The 21,030-nt window shown below is 36.6% G+C and overlaps 1 protein-coding gene across 1 annotated transcript in view; it reads right to left on the minus strand.

The window, feature by feature from the left end:
- KCNMA1 (potassium calcium-activated channel subfamily M alpha 1) overlaps positions 1 to 21,030 on the minus strand; it is a 527,746-nt gene that overhangs the window by 132,310 nt on the left and 374,406 nt on the right. The window contains 1 exon segment of the mRNA XM_025212980.1: positions 8,255 to 8,348. Coding sequence (XP_025068765.1) covers positions 8,255 to 8,348 — 94 coding nt within the window.

Raw genomic sequence — 21,030 nt, forward strand, 5'->3', positions numbered from 1 at the left:
AAGATTTGGACACCCACTTCCCATTAAAATTCATATTACAATAGCTATTAAAGTTGTTGTTCTTCTCTCCAAAGATCAGGACTGAATGCCTTTAGAGCCTTACCTTCCTTCTCACCCTTGAAGATGGCTCTGTGTATGTAAGTCTGAGTTACATTGGCAGGTTTGTGTGGAGAAGCTATAGCTATTTCACTCTCCACAGCTGTGAAGCCAGCGGCTTGCAGAAACACTAAACATTTGCATTAACTAGAAAAAAAACATCCTCCACTAGTTTCCAGGCTATAGGTCTGTTTTAATCTTGATGCCTGGAGGGTTTGGGCTTTTATTGCCTAGCAGTGACCAAAAGCATTTGGTCATTCCTGCAACAAGAGCCAGGCACACACAGTACATGTGACAGAAAGGTAACCAAGTTAGGATTCTCACATATATATTCTGTTTAAAAATAGTTTTTCTAGTTCTTATGGCAAAAATTACATGTGCATGACTTAAAGTGAAGAGTAAAATACAGTCTATTCAAGGTTCTACAGAGCATATAATGCCACTTATCATCAATTAAACTTGGGAACAACGCTAAATGCCATGCTACAGCAGCAAACCCAAAAACCTGCCTGGAAGACAACAGCCTAAAGCAAAACCACAAATCCCTTTTTCAGAAAAGCTGCTGCAAGGAAGTCAACATTACATTTTAAAGAGCACTGCTTTCCTTGCAGACACTTACAACTACTCCAAACATATTCAACTAGAATTTTTAATACTGGAACTTCTGACTACACTTTTGTAAATGCAGAAGGAGGGCGGGAAGAAGAAAGGAAAAATCAAGAAGGTAAAAATTGCTTCCAGTTTAAGTAATATGAATATTTGGGTTTTGTCACCTTCACCTCAATCCTCTACCCCTCAATCACAGACTACTGTGTATTAGGGCTACTTTGCTCCACAACGGAACTCCTACACAAGGTAAGGAGGAAGATGAGGACTACATAGGACCTGTGTCCTTGATGCTTGAAATGCTTGAAAGTGAAACAACATGACATGTACCTTACCTCATTTTATTTGCTCCTAGAAAACAAGTCTTCTTGTACTGAATCAATGGTGAAACACCCCTAAGCAGCAGTGGCTATCATGCTAGCATGCTGAAATCTGAAAATAGATCTTTCCTCAGTAGGTACACCATGGCCCAGTGTTTGGTACAAAAAAATGACTGGCAGTCCCCTTAGACATTCCAGAGCTTAAAAACCAGCTCATGTACTTTGCCTTTGTGGACCAATTTTGAGCTTTCATACATGAATGTACACTTTTTTTTATGGGGAAGGGGAGGGTTTGCTGAAAGGTAAGGTGGCAAGCAGAGATGCACTGGAAAATATCTCATGCCTTTCAAATTTCTCTTACAACCACCCTAACAAATTGTGGCAATTAACATGCTGTTAGTGTTAGATGTATGCAGCCAGTACAGGTGCTAATAACTGAAAAAGCATTTAGAGCTTTTACACCCTGGCTGAATATTTCATGATGTGCTACATGTTTCACTATTTACTCAGTGGGCCTCTGTCACTTCAATCTTCCCTGACTGCTTTGACTGGTGCTATAAAGCTCTACCAAGATAGAGTGACGGCTTGTCACAGGCAAACTCCACTGACTACTGCAGCTCAGTGGGACTAGCTGTGAAGGTTGTCACGACGTTCTGATGGAATTCAGCAAATGTTTTGTGACTAATACACCCAACATTTGTCGGCTACCATTAGCCATTCCCTGTGACCCTCTGTAGTCTGTGTAGATGGTATTAAGTTGTAATGAGAATTTGTTGCTTGTGTTACACTAATCACACTAACTCACTGACCTTTACTTTCACAAGTCAATCAGCAATTAAATTTTAAAGAATTAAGTCCACAGAAGCCAGAAACCTTATAGGTAAAATGGCCTAGTGATGTGCATGCATAAGCACATGCATGCACGCGCATGCACAGACACACACACACACAATTTTTTTAAATTATTTTTTTCATCATTCTCAGAAATTGCTAAGACAACCTATATCTCCTTCTCTGGATTCTTCCTCAATTTACTAAGGCAAGACATTAACTAATTAAGCTGTTAGCAGTCAAAGTCCTTGCCTTTGAATTGTGGTTGATTTTGTAATATGAGTTCTGGTTAATCTGTGAGCACCCAGTAACAATTTCCCCACTACATGATAAATATTGCTAGAACATGTTTCTCTTTATATATATACATTTTTAAACTGTCAGGAGCCTTTTCAAAGGGGTTGGTTAGTTCATCATGTCTACTGAAAAACTTGGTGTAGAGTACTTTCTCCAAGGAACCCACTGAGTAAAGTCAGAGTATCTTTTTTCTGGAGTACCCTTATATCTCAATAAATATTCAGACTATGCTCCTGAGATAAAAGAACTTCCCCCATAGAGAAATTATGAACTGACCAATTGTTTTCAATTTTTATAAAGCAAATTAAAAAGAGGGGCAGCAAGTATGCCCTCAATTTTTAGCAGTTCTTGTTTACAGTCTATTAATCTGCACATGTGGCAGTTTGGTGGAACGAGAGGAAAAGTGCCTGAAAAAAGTCATTCTCTCATGTCAGGCAAATTTGTACAGATTTCAGAAAACTGGATAAATGTAGACACTTTTTTTATTTTAGTGATTTGTAACATCACTAATACAGCTTCAGAGTGGAAAGTCTAGGGTAGATTGTCCTCTGTCATTTAAACCAATAAAGCTAAGTACAATTAAAAAGCCTGAGGTGAAATTGATCCAAGTTATGTGGTTTTCTGCAAGTGGCATAATTTAAATTGGTAGCAAACAGGACACACATTCGCCCTTTGGTGAAGGAGGGGGGGCAAATCTTAGACTGGGTTCCACCACTTTCAAACCAGTCTATGTTTGCTGAACTTCTGTTCTATTATGGGTATAGATGCGTTTCCGATCACTTATAGTTGTGAAAGTGTAATGCTTGTACCTGGCCTAAGTCGACTAACCCCTTTAAGAGAAACTATGTATGATCCAGTGGTTATAACAACTTAAAACATAATAGATTCTATCCTAAAATACAGTGGGAAGTTAATATATGCTATGGGACTTCAGAGGTGGCTGGCTGTACATCAATGGTATGGAAAGTGATACTTGCATGCGTACCATACCACTTGCACAGTTTATAGATTACTTCAAGATTCTTGCAGGGAATGGACAGGGAATGATACTATACAATTGTAAGGCATTATTACAACTAACCAGTTATTTTTCAGATCTGCAGAGCTGGGTCATATCCAATTTGGGTCACAAGTTAAGGATCATCAGAATACACCATTTGCTAGTTTTCAGTTGACAAGTGTCTCCATCAAAGCCTATTTCTATTTTATTTGGTTCAACTTAGAGTAATGGAAACTGTGAGCAAAGAGGGTAATACTGGCAGGGCAGGGGTAACACAAGTCAACCCCTGAAAAAACAGAGAGAAAGAGAGAGAGAGAGAGAAAGAGAGTGTCCAAAGAAGTGGGAGGAACCATTCCTCATACTAAGCCTAGATTAGATATCGGTCATCATTCAAATAGACTGTGGATGTTTCCCTGGCTATAGCAGATAAATAGTCTCTCTTGTTTATTTTTTTGGATTTTGTTTTTTCCCCCTGAAAGGTTGCAGAAATGTTGACTTCTGAGTGTCACTTTTACTGGACCTTGCTAGTCTTTGAGCAAGTTCACTGTTTGGTTGGGGAGTGTTTTTGGACTGTGGATCAAGAAAAATCCTCAGGCTTATGAAATTCTCCTTGGCAACTAACCGAAAACTCAGCTTTACAATGCCTCTGATTTTTACATGATCAGGGACACTAATGATAATGACCCTTTGCTGAGTATGCTACTTGTCTAGAGGCCCATGTCAAGTACACCACTCAATTCAGAGTGGACAGGGACAAACTATTTGTTTGCTCTTCAGGCCCCTTGGGTCCTGTCAGATGCTATTTGTTCCTGCATTAAGAGGTAACTTGACTCAGCTGGGCTGACATTTCCTTCTACTCAGTGTATTTCACTTGTGCAGTTGCAGTTACCAAAGCACTAAGTGACAAGAGCCCCTAACAGTTCTTTTAAGTGGCTTTTTAGTTGGGAATCTAAATCTTTTCATAACTTGTATTGGTTACCACTGAAATCAGAGTAACTACTTTTTGACCAGCCTGGCTACCAGGTACACTGGATGCTGCCAAGTTATAATTAACTTGATTGTTCATCTATGATTTCTACCAAAAAAGGAGACCATGGCATGAGGAACAAGTACATTTATATCTTTTAATGATATGAGAGGCACCAAATGTTTCTACCTTTTCTGTCTATAAATGCCTAATGAAAATTAACACTTTACATGCCCTACACGGACACGACTATTACTGTTACCTATTGTTTTGCTTCCTTTCTTTTTCTTCCTTTTGTAACTTGCAGAATGTGCCGATTTGCACAGGATGTCTCCCCAAGAGAAGATGGCTCACTTCCCGTTTAGAGGCTTTTTGTTGCTGTCATTTAAAGCTCTAGTCTCAGGATTTTTGCAAACATTTTCTCTTGCAGATTTAAGGGCTAGATTCTCAGCTGATGTAAATCAATAAAACTTCATTAATGTTAAGGGAGCCATCCAATGATGATATGGTCTTACGTTTCTCATTTGTTGTCTAAATATTTCTCCAGTCAGGCAGTTGATATGACCAGTATCATAACTTAGAGGTTCTGCACCAGATTCATCCCTGCATTCCTTCAGTTTTATACTAGTTTTAATCCACCATGTTTCTTTGGATGTGATCTTGTATGAAACTGGAATTGTGCTGGGTTTCCTAATTCTCTCCATATTCACGTAAGAGATGTCTAATGTCTATTTACGTTGGTTACTAAGGTAATTATCATCATGTACTGTAAAACAGACATATTTAGTAACATCAATTTGTCTCTAGTGATAAAAGACAAACTCTAGTGATAAGAACCTCACAATCCTGTGAATTTAGATTTGGATCAAATTAGACACCACAGCTGAACTCTCCAAAACTCCATTCATTCACTGATGGTGTAATTTTGTGTGTTCCATTGAACTTTTTTGTGCTCAATAAGCATGAAATTTTACCCCATAGCACACAGGAAAGCAGAGGATCAACTTCTTTGAATGAACTTCCATTCACTGGTTTGCTCCCTGTGACAGTGGACATGCTGTATTTCTGCTGAGTTTGGACCCTCTGCTGCCTGTAGGGTTGATCAGGAAGTGACTCAGTAGAGCTCTGATTACATTTCACACTGGAATTTATGTGCATTCTTCCTGCTCTACATGCTTATACCTCCTAACACTTAAACTCCAGCACATCAAAGCCAAATATTATGGACAAGTCTGTTAAATGACATTTTTTTTTCATTGAAAAACATCTAGTTGTAAAAATGACTTTTTCCTCAATTTTTTTGAAGAAAAACAATAAATATCAGAAACAGACAATACAGTATTTATCTGACAGGAAGCGTCTCTTGTCCTTAGATGACACTAACTAAGACAAGCATTAGAGTGGGGAGAGAATCACAACATTTCAATTTAGATAAGTTCTGTATTTTTAAAATGAGATAATCGAGTCTAACTTCTTTTCCATAGAAAAGGATCTGACCACTCACACCAGCAGGTAAAACCAAGATTTATTTGCACTTAATCCATTTTTTCCTTATTTAAAAGCTCTGAACCAAAATTCAGCTTACCCTACATGGATACTGGGTAAAGTAGAGGGGACATGGGGTAGGAGTAGGGGGAGCTTGAGGACTGGAAGAAGAAGGTGAGCAAATAAATTCAACAGCAAGAAAGAGGAAGAAAAAAACAAAGTAGATTTGGAGGCTTGGCAAGTTCTGTGCTCATTGCTCGACCTGTATTTAGCAATTCTGATGTGCTACTGAGCAGACAGCTCAAGCTCGGGATGACTACTCTCCCTCAGTCCCTCTTCAGCAGGCAATGAAAGCAGGCTCCACTTTGAAAATTTTCCCCCATCATGCAAACTGACACAGGCATGCTTTTCAAAAACCCACAGCCAATCTGTTGATCATTACTTATTTACAAAGGCCTTCGGGCAGAAAGTCCTGTAAAAACCATACTTGATACGGTATACACTAGCTCTTTCTGCTTGTGGAAAAAAAGTACCCCTAAGGCTACCTCAAACCATCACTTTCTATTGCACATAAAATGTACCGTGTAACACTAAAGTATTTAATATATATGGTATAATATATCTACAGGAAAGGCATTTGTGTAGAAGTATGTTACCCTGTATTTGGTAATTTGATGTTTTGCTGAAGGCTATGACTTGAAAAAGCCTGCACCTAGTACAGAGGACCTGTCATCTCAGTACCCAAGAGCCAGTAGAATAAAGAAGTACCCTTAAGCAGCAAAACTTTGACACAGCTTTGAAGCATATGAAAACAGTATAACTCCCCAGAATTATTATTACTCAAGATCAAAGAAATGAGGCATACTTTACATAGCAAACAGGGACAGTGCACTCAGCTCCAAATGCTTCAGCTTTCTCTCTCCTTTCCTTATTTTATTTTATTTTTACTTTCTTAAATTTTGGCAAGGGGGAGAGCTCCCACATATTTCAACCTTTAAATGGGCAAAATTATTAGCACCAGATAAAAAGATTATCCAAAGGTGAGCAAATTGAAAATGATGTTAGCATGACAACTGGCATCATAAAAATGAGAAGCTTGGTGGTATGCTCATTTTATTCTTCCTCATAAACTGTAAACAAGCATGTAAATCAGTGTCACACAGCAAGGCTGAGCTAACGGAAAGGCAGAGAACTTTTAACGATACATTTAACAGAAATAGATGGTCAATGGGGAAAAAAAAAGACACAGCTGGGTGCATTTTCTTCTGTGAATCAATCTTGCTTTTGGTGCTGCAGTATAAACACCGATGAAGAAGACATGTAGAAAGTCTGCCCTTGAATATGCCCTAGATTGCAGGAACAATAAGGAGAAATGGAAGAATCTTCAACTAGCTAAGGAAATTCCTCTTCCACAGTCTGTAATACAGAGTGGGAAATTGCCTGGCTATACCGATAACTGCTAAAGGAACATGGTCACTGCCATTAAGTGAACAAGATGCTGACTGATGAATATATTTTACATGTGTGGGCACTGGTTTTTCTGTCTCTGTGCACATATATTTGTATATAATGTGTATATATATTTATATAAAGACGCATATACAACAGAGCTATGATGTTCAACTCTGGTTTCAACCTTGATCTGAATTTCTAGCCTGGCCTTTTTCTAATTATACATATATACAAACCAAGTAGAACAACCTGCTTGCAGACAATTCAGTCACAGTGAAGCTACATTTCAAGTCTCTGGGCTTGCTCCCAGTGACTTCAACAAAGGGAAATATAGTGTCTGGTCTTGCTCCCAGTGACTTCAACAAAGGGAAATAGAATAAAAGAGCCATGCTGTTACAATATAGTAATATATCCCAATTACAATTCCAGACATAAAGAACCTCCACATAGAGGGAAACTGTCCTGCAGAAAGGAATGGCTTAATTACATGAAGGTTCTAGTGGTTTAAAATACTGTATATCTGACAAGAGAGAGAAAAATCCACTACCCACCAGAAGATGTTTTCATTATCCACTTTCAGAGTATGTAGTATCTTAAAAAAAATCTTGTATTTCATAATTGATATTGCTTTTAGCCTGAGTAAAACTGCATTAGTTTTGAACTTTGCTTTGGCAAGCACATAGATTATTAGACTTTTTTATCAGTCAAAATCAATTAACAGAAATTTGATTTCAATCGACAGGATAAAAGGAAGGTAATATTCAGGTTCATTTTTGATTGTGATGATACATCTCACATATGGCCTTAAGTACAGAAAACAGTACTCAGAGGGATTCCAACAAAAAGAGAATTGCCTGAGGCAAACTAACCACATGAGTTCCTCTGATTGGTTAGTGCTATCATTAGTGCCACTGCTGTTTAAGAACTACACACGGACAGGACAGGGTGACAGCTAAGACTTTAAAGCCTATGTATTTTTCAAACAGCTTTTCAAACTGTTTTTCATGACAGAATTTTTTTTCAGCTCTATCATTAACTGCTGACAAGCTGACAGAATAAATACTTCAGCCTTTCAGAAACTATCTAACAATCTTTTTCTTCACCCCCCCTCCCCCCGCTTTTTTGAGGTTGGGGGAGGTTGAGAGGAAGGGGGGAGGAAAGGAGATAAAGATATGAGTTTCTTACAGTCTTACGTCTTACCTCATCAGTTTGGGTGAGGAGTTGGGTGAATTTCGCATGCTTCCATTTCGCTGCTTTTTTTTGGGCGACAGTGTCGACGGCTGCTCATCTTCAACTGGAAATATAGGCAACTCATGAGATTAAGAATTGCTCTAAGCACGGCATGAAACACAAGTGAAATAGCAAAGAACACACACTCAACGTCCATTCACGCACTGATACTTCATTGCTAATATTTTAAGCCCAACAGTAATAAAAATCAAATACATGTTAGTCAGAGTTTGTTTTGAAGAAGGAGAGGAAGGGAAGAAAACCAGGTTTTTGAACAAAGAAGTTCAAATTGGTTTCATACTTCAAAAACAAAAAGGGGGGGAACAGCAATCATGTTATTCTTAGAGTTATTTTCAGTTAATCTGTACTACTAGAGAGTAGAATTAGTGCTCTGCTATATACCAAGAAAGATAAAATGCTATTTGAAATACCAACATAACAGCAGCCAGCCTGCTTTACTAATGAACCAGATATCAATCAGTTCTTGTTTCTCACATGCTAGACAACCAAGTCTTTATGAAGAGATGTAAAATATTCAATGCCTTGATGTTCAATGTTTCAGTTAGTTAGGACTGTGAACATAGTCTGTGATTGTGAAAAGATCTCCAAAACAATTCAGACTTCATCACTCCACCCTTTTCAAAAAGTGGAGATATCATAAGAGGATTAAACAGAAAGAGTTTGTATGGAAGTGAGGGACAATACCTGTATAACAGAGAATAAATGTGTTATGGCAAAAGATCTTTAAATGAGGATGAAGTGCATTTTCAAAGAAAGATCATTTTCCCAAATGTGAAATAGCTTATGATTACTATAAACAATACATCATTTGGATGACGTATAGTATAATACTCTTTGATTATAATAAGTTATGCATTAGTATTAAACTTCCATCATTACTGCTTAAAGATGGCTACTGCAGTAGAGGATTAAAAAACAGTTACACTGGCTATCCAAGGGTATTGTCTGTGAATGTACTGTTTTCTCAAATTCAAACTAGTGCTGTAATTACAAGAATCAAAATAGGCTTTTTCCATATTACAGTTAACTGAAAAACAAATGAGAAAATATTGTAACTGAGGCCTGGGTTACTTTAAAGCTAAAAGGAAAGATATTAGTAGTCATAGCTGTGTTAAAGGAGCTTAATACACAGTAGCAGTGCACAAGCAGAAGCTGGGAAAAAATTCTATTTGTAATAAACTATACAGGAACCAAAAAGATCCCCCAAACCTGGACATGTCACCTAATCTAGATTTGCCTAGAAATGAATTAAGCAATATCTTTCTGCTATAACTCTCTTTTGACACTATTTTATTACAGTCCACATTCTAACCTGTCATGTCTGTCTGTTTTCTGGAGTCTGCTATGGAACTTCATTTTGCCTGAACCCTCAGAAGGCAATAATGCTATTTAAAAAAAACATCCTGGCACTGCCTAACAAAACCAGGGAGTTAAAAAAATAATGTCTCAAAACAGTGACATAAAAGGGATTTAATTAGAAGTGAGAAGTGATAGCTTTACACCAAATAATTTATCAGACTCATTTAGCCTCTTTTTCCATTTCCGGAATATCTGCAAACAATGCAATTTCTTTCTAGGTTGATTTTTTTTAACTTTAGAGATCTCATATATAATTGTGAACAGTTTGCTACCTGATATTAAATTTTCAAGTTGTATTGCTTAGTTGTGATTGGTTACATAGGTCAGGTGGTGAGTTACCTGCTGAGTATAAACATTTCCATAGCAAATACTGAAATACGAACATTTAAAATTTTCCTTTCTATTAAAATTCCTTGCGACTAAACATGATTGTTTCACTACTGTTATTTGTAAACTGGGTAAAATATGCACAGAAATTATTTTAATAGGATTTGTCCAGCTTTTATTATAATATAGCACAGATTTCCGAGCATTCCATGAAACCCCTTGCAAATCATTCTCTGGAAAATGGTAAAGCCCTGTTTTAAGCTTATCTGTCAAGAGCAGTTGCATACATTCCAAACAAGCAATAAGTTAGTTTTAAGATATACTAGGCTCCCTTACTCTTTACTGAATAAAAATATTCCATGCAAATCATACAGAGAGTTACCACTTAAGAGATTAAAGGAAGTAAGAATCACATAAAATGTTGCTTGAAGAAAAAAAACCAAACACCTACAAATGATTCTCTCTGCCAGCAATCAAAATTCAGACCTTTACCTAAATTAATTTACTACTGTGGGCTAGAGAATGGTTATCACAGTCTAAAAGAAAAACACTTTTTATGGCTTTCAACTAGTACAAGGAACCACTTGACCCAATAGGAGCATTTGCAAAGTCTTACTGTACTGCAGACCAGCTGTAGGAATATTATGCCCAGAAACAGTTCTTGAACAGTGCAAAATGCTATTAAAGAAGATAATTTTTCCAAGCCTTCATCTGGTTAAAATAACACATCCTTGCTGCTTTCAAATGTTAAAGTCCAATGAAGACCTTTCATCTGGCATGTTCTAGCATTTGCTCTTTGCAGTACTACCAGATGTCATGCCATATAGGCCAATTGGTAAACTAGGCCTTATTAGTTACCACCCAGAAGTACTACTTTTCAAGACTGGGTTTCCTAACGGATTCCTTTTGGATTACACTTACAGTAAGCAAGCTTTATTCTTCATTAAGTGACAATCATTTTTAAACAACTGTGTAACATGTAACAATCAATTTACCTGCAATGTTCTAAAGTAATGTGGCTCGGTAGTTACTACTTGTTACTAAAACATTCTGAGAGACCTCATTTCAGTAATAAAGCTTTGCATTAAACAACAAGTATTAGACAAGGGAGCCATTTATTTTCATTGCAGCAATGAAAGATCATGTATCTTAATCATATCACATTTGAATCCGGACTTTATTTAACAGTGAAATCTGCGTGCACAGTTTAGAGTACATCTGCAACTTGGAAATGCAGTCACATTCCCTTAAAGTAAAGAAAAATAGTCTGAAGCTGAAATATATGAATGGTGCACAATGGAGACTATTAACTATGGCTTGGCTCCCAGTAGTGTTGCAATGATAACTCACAAGAGGCTTTTTAGTCATAGGTAGGATATAAACCATATTTAATTATTATCCTTTATATATTCTATCAATTTCCTGATCATTTCAAGAAAGTAGATCTAGCAAAATTTTTAGTTAAGCCATAAAATATCATTTTCCTTTTGTAGTTCCTGTGTCTGCATGTGAGGAATAAAAATTAAATTAAAAAGGAGTCTTAAATTCACTATCTCGCTTAAAAGACAACTGTATTTGAATAATGGGCTGCAATTTATGACAACTTAATTCTAATGTTACATATTTGACCTACTGCTTTTGTTAATGAGAAAGTGCTCCCTGTTTTAATATTTTGAATTTCTTGTGTGCTATGACGGTTGTGTTAAAATACAGTTATAGTGTATTAGGCAGACGTTCTTTACCAGCTTTCATGAAAAGTGCAAACAAGTTCAGGAATCTGACAGAATTTTATAGGATCTGAACTCAACCCAAACTCTGAATTCTCATACAATTCTAGAGCTTGTTTTTGCACATCCCTAAGTATAACGCTTAATGTACTGTTGTAACAACCCAGTGCTTGCTTGTCTAATAGGCACAGAATCTAACAGTTTTACAGATCAGGAAGACTCAGTACTAGAAAAATGTCAGGCAAGTCTAATGAGGCTTCAGATACTCTGGTTTATGCTGGAGTTTAATTTAAAGTTACACTGATGTTTTAACATGTTTGCTTATTCTTGAGTAAAGAGGATTCATTATTTCAATGACATAACCTCTAGACAATGTTCCATGAATTGATTTAAGATGTGCTGGTAATTTTAACAGCCGTAATGCAGAGCTGAACATCTGTAACAACATATTACTTGACTTTTATTCTCATTTTGGTTTTAAATAAAATAAAGGGAATGCCTTTCAAAAACAGTGGACACGTTCCTAACTGGGTTTTTTTAGTATGTTGTTACCTTTAAAAATATATACTTTAAACTGTCTCTTTCTTTTCCTCTGCCAGCTCACCTAACAATAACATTCATGGCTGCCTGTTTTATGGTTCTCCAAAGAACCTGCAGCACTGTTGACATTTAAGATACCAAACACCATGCCAACTTGAAAACGTGGTAAACGCATTGCCCAGAGTAAATGTTTTAAGGCGAATAAGCTATATGAAAGATAAACTACAAACTGCCCAGAAACATTAGTTGACTAGCCATCTCAATTAAGTTATTAATTGCCACATCTGGGGAAGCCCACATCTGTAAGCACTTAGCAGACCATTAGTAATGTCATATTCACATTGAAAGCAGATCATAAAACCATGCACAAACCAATCTGTTTTGCCTTATATATACAGCTAAGGGGCTACCTACGGAGATCTTGGTTCAACCCAGGCTTTTGGGAGTGGTAGCGATATTTTACAGGCAAGCTGAGTGCCCTTTGCAATCTACAGTAGGTAGATTTTCCTTGTTCAACAGAACTCAACAAGTTAAGATGCAGCAGAGAGGGATTGTTGGGTAGAAAGAGGCTCCCTTTACGGTTATTAACAAGTGGAACAGGTTCCAGGATTCCTTCAGTGGGCTTGGCACCAACCAGTGCATTAGTAGTTGCATTCTTGAATTGAAATGAATGTTTTGGGTAACTTGATCTAGCTGCATTCTTTACTTCTAAATAATAAGAAAAAATGGAAATTAATTTTTTTTGTCCAATAAGTAATGTTTTCAAACCACAGGCATGAATTTATTCTAATATTATAGAGAATTACAGAATATTAAAGTATCTGTTTCCACAGATAAAATAAAGGTTTATACCTGAAGCCTTCTCAACTTTTTTTTTTAAAATGGCTTTTTGTGTAAAAGGATTATTCCATAATATTATCATCTTTAAGCAATAATCCTATCCACAAGTAGGTATGTTTGAAGCAATACTTATTACCCACATGTTGACAAAGGTCTCAGATTTTTTAGCTGTAAATGATGATTATTCCCCTGAATCTACTGAAAATGACAGGGGAAGTACTTTAATAGCAACCTTGTACTGTAAAGAATGAATCATAAAACAGGTAAGGTCAACAATTTCAAATTTATGTTACTATAGAGATGGGATTAAATTCATATTTAAGCACCTAAACAAATGTTCTAGCTTAGTGGTGCAGGACACTAACAACTTTGCCAAAGTTCAATACATGGCATCTCTGAAAATGAGGTGCTTAATTACACCTATTTAGGTGCTTAATTACAGGTTTAGTTGGAAACTCTGAACCTCCATTTTCTCTCTCGGGTGCACAAAACCTAATTTGATTAAAATAACACATTAAAATAAAGCCACAAGTGAATATCACATTCTGTGAAAAACACAGTTAAAAAGTATCTTAACCATTCAGTAAAATTGTACATTTTGATCTCCTTCTATTGCTGGCTCCTTATGAATAACTGGCTCACTGAGAGAAAATAAGTGCATTCTTGAGCCAGTAAGATATTTTTGGCCTTATTATATAGTATATTGTCTTCCATAAGGATAAGGAAGGAGGAGTTTACAGACTAAGAATTTTACTGTATTTCCATGTTTCAAATTTCTCCAATAAAATCTGACAAGAGTAGCTCAACAATAATTTCAGCAGTCAACATTTCTTTGCTTAGTTTACCATTAGTGGAAAACTGGATGGATATGTATGCAACATCCACATACTTGCTATTTGTTTCTAAGATTACCCATCTTAATACCAAACTTGCAATCTCACATGACCATTGAGGCTGCATCCAGAAAAGCATTACCATGAGGTATGTGGTCTGCAGCCCTGTCTGTGGCGACACATACCACACATTCAGGCATTTTCCGTGCTACTACCTTCTAGCACAGGGGATTTTTTTTTTGACCCAGGGAGATCCCAGGGTCAAAAAAACCCATGCAGAAAAAAAAAAAAGGGCAGTGCACGTGGGCCAGTACGTGCCACCCAAAACCAGAGCCTGGCCTGTCAAAGCCATGCTCTGGCTACCAACCAGGCTCTCAGCCACAGGAGCACCATGGCTAAAGCCTCCCTGGCCTCCACCCCCACCCCCCGGGTAAGATACCGTGCACCAGAGGGCATGTGGCATGGGTGTTCCCCAGGTACAAGTAGCAGTGCCACAAGATGTACTGCTGCTTCTTGTCCCCAGGGAACCAAACATCCATGCTTGCCTGGACGTGGCCCCAGTGTCCATTCTAAGTCCAATAGACTCTACATTGAAAGTTTGATACTATTTTCACGAATGTGAACAGGAAGATCCTGACTTATGTCAGTGAAAACTGAAATGGAACCTAATTCTCAACCTTTTTCTGCTTTTGTGTTAATAATTTTAAAATAGAGCCAAATTATTAAGAAGAACTCAAAGGTAATTGATGCCTTTGATTAACTAAATTCACACAAATAAACCTGTGTGTCTCACAAGTAAACACATTCTCAGGAAATCAGATGGCTTGCCAGGGAGATGCCATACTGTCTGTCAGACCTCATACTACTAAGTCTTCTATTTCTCCAGAAAAAAACCAAACGACAAAATACATCTAAACAAATCTGTCTCCCTGTGCAAAACTAGTAGCCAATGCATGTATTTGAATACTTTCTAAAATAAAAACAAACTTGTATCAACCACAGTCAATAACGTGAAAATAATCTTCAAAGATTTACATAAACCAAGATTTATTAAATTTTTTAACTTTTGCATAAAAAATAAAATCCTGTATAAAATACGAACAGGAAATGGATTGAAGATCTTCTTAAAGCCTTCCAATCAAGTAATCTGAGAAGCATATTAGGCTTTGGGACACTATCTTAAACTGCAGTATGTCTCAGGTATTCAGATAATGCATTAATGGGTAATACACAAACACCCACAAATATCTTACTAATAGGGATTTATCTTCTGGTAATCATCTTTGATTTTCCTTGGCTCAAATTCACCTTATTGCTTCAAGGTAAAGTTCTACCTTTTATGCAGATATATCCTATACTACCGCAAAACAAAATAAAAAACAAAGTAATGGAGTTGACATAGGTCCCATTTTTCATCAAATTATTTTAGAAACACAAACTCTACCAGACCACATCATCGCTGTAGTCAATGTAATCTGTATCCCTCTAAAATAAGTAGAACTGGATGCTTCAGAGGAATATGAAAGAAACTTCATAGTGGGTGATTATGAAATAACATTCATACAGAAGTATTTTTCAAGTCCTATTAATAAGTGGTTGACTTAAGGCCGTTCATCATAGGGTTTATATTCTATTATAATGTTGCTTGTATGATATTTTACTATTTATCTTAGTTGAGATAAAATATTTGCTTTTACACTTCTGTCTTTGTATGTAATTATATATATATTTGTCCAAAAGACATTTAAATTTAACAGTTATTCTAGACAGTTTGCAATATGTATATTTATACTGAGGTAAATTTTTAAAAACTAAGGACAGCTTAGAATTATCTGAAAATATGTCTGCAAGCAAAAATTAGCCATTTTAGGCACAAAGTATATATATTTGAACTTCACAGACCACAGCATGGATGAGTGACTGTGCATGCTCATAACTTTAATGAATAATGTAAGCTCAAATATTTTCCTTGCTAACCAGTAGGAGCTGTCATTTTTTATGCATAATTCAAATTTAATCGGGAATGGTGTTTTCTCCACTGTATGGATTTGATGCTGATTTGGACTGGACACAAATATGAGTAATAAAACCACTATTCATTATATGGGACCTGGAATCCAGTAGGCTATTATATACCTCTTCTGGTTTGGTATGCTTGGCACTTGTACTAGTTGGGTTCGGTTATACAACCCTGTATAATTTTCAAGTTAGCAACATCCAAGCCAAAAATAGTCCTTTAGTTTATATATAAGCATAAAGATTTTGTGGTCAAATCCACTGACACAGCCACTGAAGAACTTCCTTTCACTCAGATAAATTAATTCTTATTTAGCTGAAATGATATAAAGGCCTATATTTTGGCACTACAGGTTATATATTTAATTTCTGTAGATGACATTGGTATCTGTGTTGTCAATGACAATATAGTCCTCAAACTGCACAGGACCCTTACCACATATCTATAAAACAGAATTAATGTTGGCAAGAAACAGACACACTCTTATACCTTTTCGGGAAGCATTCAACAAATTACTGAGAATGCCAGACAAAAAATAGTAGATGAGAAAAATTAAATGATATAATTTCAATATACACAGTGGTCACCATAAAGAGGTCAACATTTACCACCCTTGGGGCATGTCTACATGTTAAATTAATGCAAAGCAATAACCATCGGTGCAGTTCGTTCCAGAGTTTATTGCTTCTGGGTACCATGTTTACAAATGTGCCACACCATGTTGAGCTATACGTGCAATGCTGTGCACTAAAGAGTGCCACTGTAGGATAGTACTTGTGTTGAAAAATACTAACCTACAGCAGCATTTATTAGTTTACTGCAGCCTAATAGGGCTGCATGTGTAGACACTGAGATTTTACTGTGTAGCTAATTAGTGTACTCTGTAGTAAATATCTCATGCAGGTGCACCCCTGGGGTCTAAACATAATGTGATTTTTTCCTAGTCTAAGGACAGGAATAAGTATGTTTTGGCAAATGTTTCCTATGTAATGACAACCACTCAACATGTCGTGGTCAGAAAACATATCAGTATTCTCCTAGTAATAACACCTATCAAATATCAAAATGTATATAGAAGTATCAAATTTATGCATACAGAGGAAGATTTTTGTGGTAGTAATGCATGCAACCCTGCCAGAGTTCAAAGATAGCCTTCATCCTGGGTAAAAAATACAAGGTTTTGCCTAAAGACAATATTAACAAACCATGTCTACAGATGTACTATTTCAATAGATTTTGTTTGTTATAATGATGGTGATTTAAACAATTGTCAGCAGGGATCCAGGTTTTCTATTCACAATGGAAAAATGAGGTAAAACCCAGATTGTTTCATTTTAAGGAGAAAAATGCAGGGAACCATGGGTTTTACCCCTGCAGGCTGGCAGCAGAGTTCCAGCCTGCAAGGGGCTGAGGGGAGCGGGAGAAGGGCAACCAGCAGGGGGCGCCATGTGCATGTGCACATGTATGTGCACATGACATGGGGGGCATGTGCCCCCCAGATTTCCATGATAAAAAACCCAAAATCAAATGCTAAAATGTATAGGTATTTAGAATGTATTTTATTATAGTGATTGAAGCACTGGTAGGCTTCCAAATTGCTTTAAAATTGTAAATATATCAATAAAACATTGTGTTCAACTGATACATATATATATATAGTGGCATTTCATTTTAATCACGGAAAAAACATGGATTTTGGGGATTTGTGAGAATTTGTGGGGAGGCTTTATTAAATCAGAGAAATTGCGATTTTTAAACAGAGAAAAGTAGGTTCCTTGATTATCAGCAAGTTACAGCCATTTTAAAAACAACCAACATTGTTAATCCCATGCCTATGGCAGTCTAGGGTTTTTTTTGTGAATATGCACTTCTCTTAATTTAAGAACAGGCCTCAGCCTTAAGCTAAATGCACAAACACACAATACCAATACCATGGTTTCAGAGATGGCTAAAACTGGCTTCAGCATGATTTGACTAGAAGGGGAGATGAAAATGTGTTTAAAAATGTGTGGGCAGTAGTGAGGGAGAGAGAACAGGATGGAATAGATATAAAAAAGGAAAACCATTATTAATTGGAATTGTCAAGACTTTCAGCTCTATCTATTCACCACTGTCTAACAGCATTTTCTTTTATAGTCAGCCATCAGCTACAGCTATCACTTACAGATATGTCATTTTTGGTTTTAACCCACAACACAGCCTCTTTTACTCTCTGTGAAGGGTGATGGCACATCATTGCAGAGGTAAGTCACATCAGCAATACCAGTACAGCATTTTCTACAGTATATCATCCCTGGTTTCAATAACTAATTTAATTCTTTCCCCCCATAATTTTCCTTTCGTCTTTCTCTTAAGCAAATTCCTAGTTTAATCCCCAAAAGAACAATCATTGTTTTCCTGTAACCTGGCATGCTTCATATAAAGCTCAGCTCTCAAACTCATGAAGTGATGGACCATGATGACTTGGAGCTCCTTATTACTACATGCAAATAGTCAATATGTTGATTGAGCTTCTGGCTACCAAAGTTGTTTTTATCTGAGTGACAGTGAACATGACTTCCCTCTTTCAATGACAAGCCTGTTTAGACTTTGCTACCTACCACTTTGTGAATCAGGCAACTGAAAATACCCACAGCAATTCCTCCAAACTGTCAGCTATTGCTGTGATTCCACCCAGCACCCCCTGTACAAGACAACAGATTAACCATTAGACTAGATATGTTGAAAATATACAGCTTCAACCTTTCCCCAGCTAGCTCAGAGCGATGTATAGATGATTATTTCAACCGTCAGCTGCCGCATAGACTTAAACCCCTGCACAATAACTCCTGGATTCATCTGCCCCTTGTCAAATTTGCACAGCTTTAGTTTGAGTATACGTAGTATGGCAGTTTCACTGCGGATCTAGAATAATCCAGACGGCTGCTGTCTCTTTGTTAACAGGAAGCTAAACTGATGAGTTTGTAATGCATTTCTTATCAAAGGTAGTTTCAGAAAGGAAAATGTATCCAAACAGTTTGGCCTGGAATTTCACATACACTGAAATATAATATAATCTGCACATTTGTGGTTTTTGTCTGAAATAAATCTTTTCCAGCACCTTTCAAAATCATTTTATGCCAACATATTATATTACAAATTTATAATAATTATTTTATTTTTTTCCAGTAGCACATGTAATGAAATTATTGGCTAGATACTACAAGGCAATATTAAGATTGCTAATTTTAGAAAACCACAAAGCAGTATTTGTTTGGTGTCTGAAACAGTAATTCTGAATGAAAGGAAAGGACTACAGTTTTTTCCTATGTGCACAGGTAATCAGAGAGATGCATTTCATTCCTTTCCATTTGCAAAAAAAGAAACAAATATCCTGTACCTTTATATGTGCATTGCCAATATAAAAGCAGGTGAGTTCGCTGGCTATCTGTTCCCATTTGTGCCATCAAAAGTAGATAAGAAAACATAAAGATCCAAGAATGTCAGGAGGGTAAAAATTTTGTACATTTTACAAATGGCTGAAAATACTGAATGGCACTTGGAACCTTTGCATAAAGTATTTTCTATCAAACAATGAACCCCAAGAAGCCTGTCTTGGGTTCTCTTTTTTGCAGCCTTTTACCTTTTGGCTAAAAGCATATAACATTGATTGAACTTCAAGTGAATTGCTATGCATTTTTATTGGAATCTCCTGCTTAAATTTTGTATTAATAATATAGTGTCTTAGACTTCTCCGATTGATTGAACTGGAGCTATATATTCCTTTCTTTTAACTTGAAAGCTGTATATAAACAGTTAACAGAAAATGTGGAATGCTACTAGGCTGAATTCTGTTATGTATTCTAGATGGCTGTTCTGATCTTCTATTAAACCAAGATAAAAATAAAATACATGGGTTTTCAGGGTAACACAGGTACATACTTTGGCACCATGAACGATACTTGGCGAAGATACTTGGAAGTGCTGCAAACTTTTAACCTTAGTCTTTTGATAAAAAGAAGGCCGTGTTGAGATTCTATAATCCATGAAGCCTTTAATTTATTTCTTCAGGGGTACACTAAGTCTCTAAAGATACTATAGAATTCTGATTTTTCCTTGCTCTTTCCATTTAATCCAAGGTCGGCATGTAATAAATGCTTTCCCACAGAAACCTCTTGTTATCACTCCTATTCTCTTGTATCATAACTTCAGCTAATGTGGAACTGGGTTAAGGCAGTTCATAATGAGGCTGATCTAAAAGCTATTGCAGTCAGAAAAGATGACTTAAATTGACTTCAGATCGGGCACATTAAGCAGTTCATGTTTGTGCTTCCGTGTGAAAGCTGAGGAAATGGGCAGGAAGAATGCTTTTTCTATATATAAAGCACTGCACAATTTCACAGGCACTCTATAAAGACGAAGGCAACCAAATTTGATGGACCGAAACTGGCAAATGTTATAACTTGGTTAGTTATGTCCAATGTGTCACGACTTGTGAGTAGTAACTGTTCTCTCTTTGGACACACAATAACAGTAAAATAGCTAATTTGTGAAATTCATAATCAAAGACTAATTTATATTCCTGGTTATTTATGGATCCGCTGAAATTCATACTTTTTTTGGTTCAGATTTCAGTCCTCTCTGATTCATTTATCTTGATTTTTCAGATACCTGTTCCACATTGCCTTCTCAATTTATGATTCACTCTAACTGTTTATTCAAGTCATTAAACTTTTATTGGCAAGCTGTCAAATGAAAAGTTAAAAAATATCAGTGGATATACTTCTCTGTTGATTTAACAGCCCACTTGACTTCTCCACATGTTATGGTCATGCAAAAAATCATCAAAGTTTTTTCCCCCTCAAGAATTGTGAAAATATGTATGGAGGAAAAAAAGAATTATTGGAGATTAATTACAGTTGCAGAGTTCAAAATAGAGCTCCCCCAATGTCCATAGACCTCCCTGTTCTAGGTCATACTCTAAATCGATTACAATTGACTCAGTCTGTCTTTTGACAGGAATAAACTAAAGAGCAGTATCACATGCTAAAACCCAAATTTGCTCATAAAGTGTTTTTGGGGGAGCAAATATTCCCTGATCTA

Source organism: Alligator sinensis, unplaced genomic scaffold (assembly GCF_000455745.1).
Source record: "Alligator sinensis unplaced genomic scaffold, ASM45574v1 scaffold109_1, whole genome shotgun sequence".
NCBI classification, from domain to species: domain Eukaryota; kingdom Metazoa; phylum Chordata; order Crocodylia; family Alligatoridae; genus Alligator; species Alligator sinensis.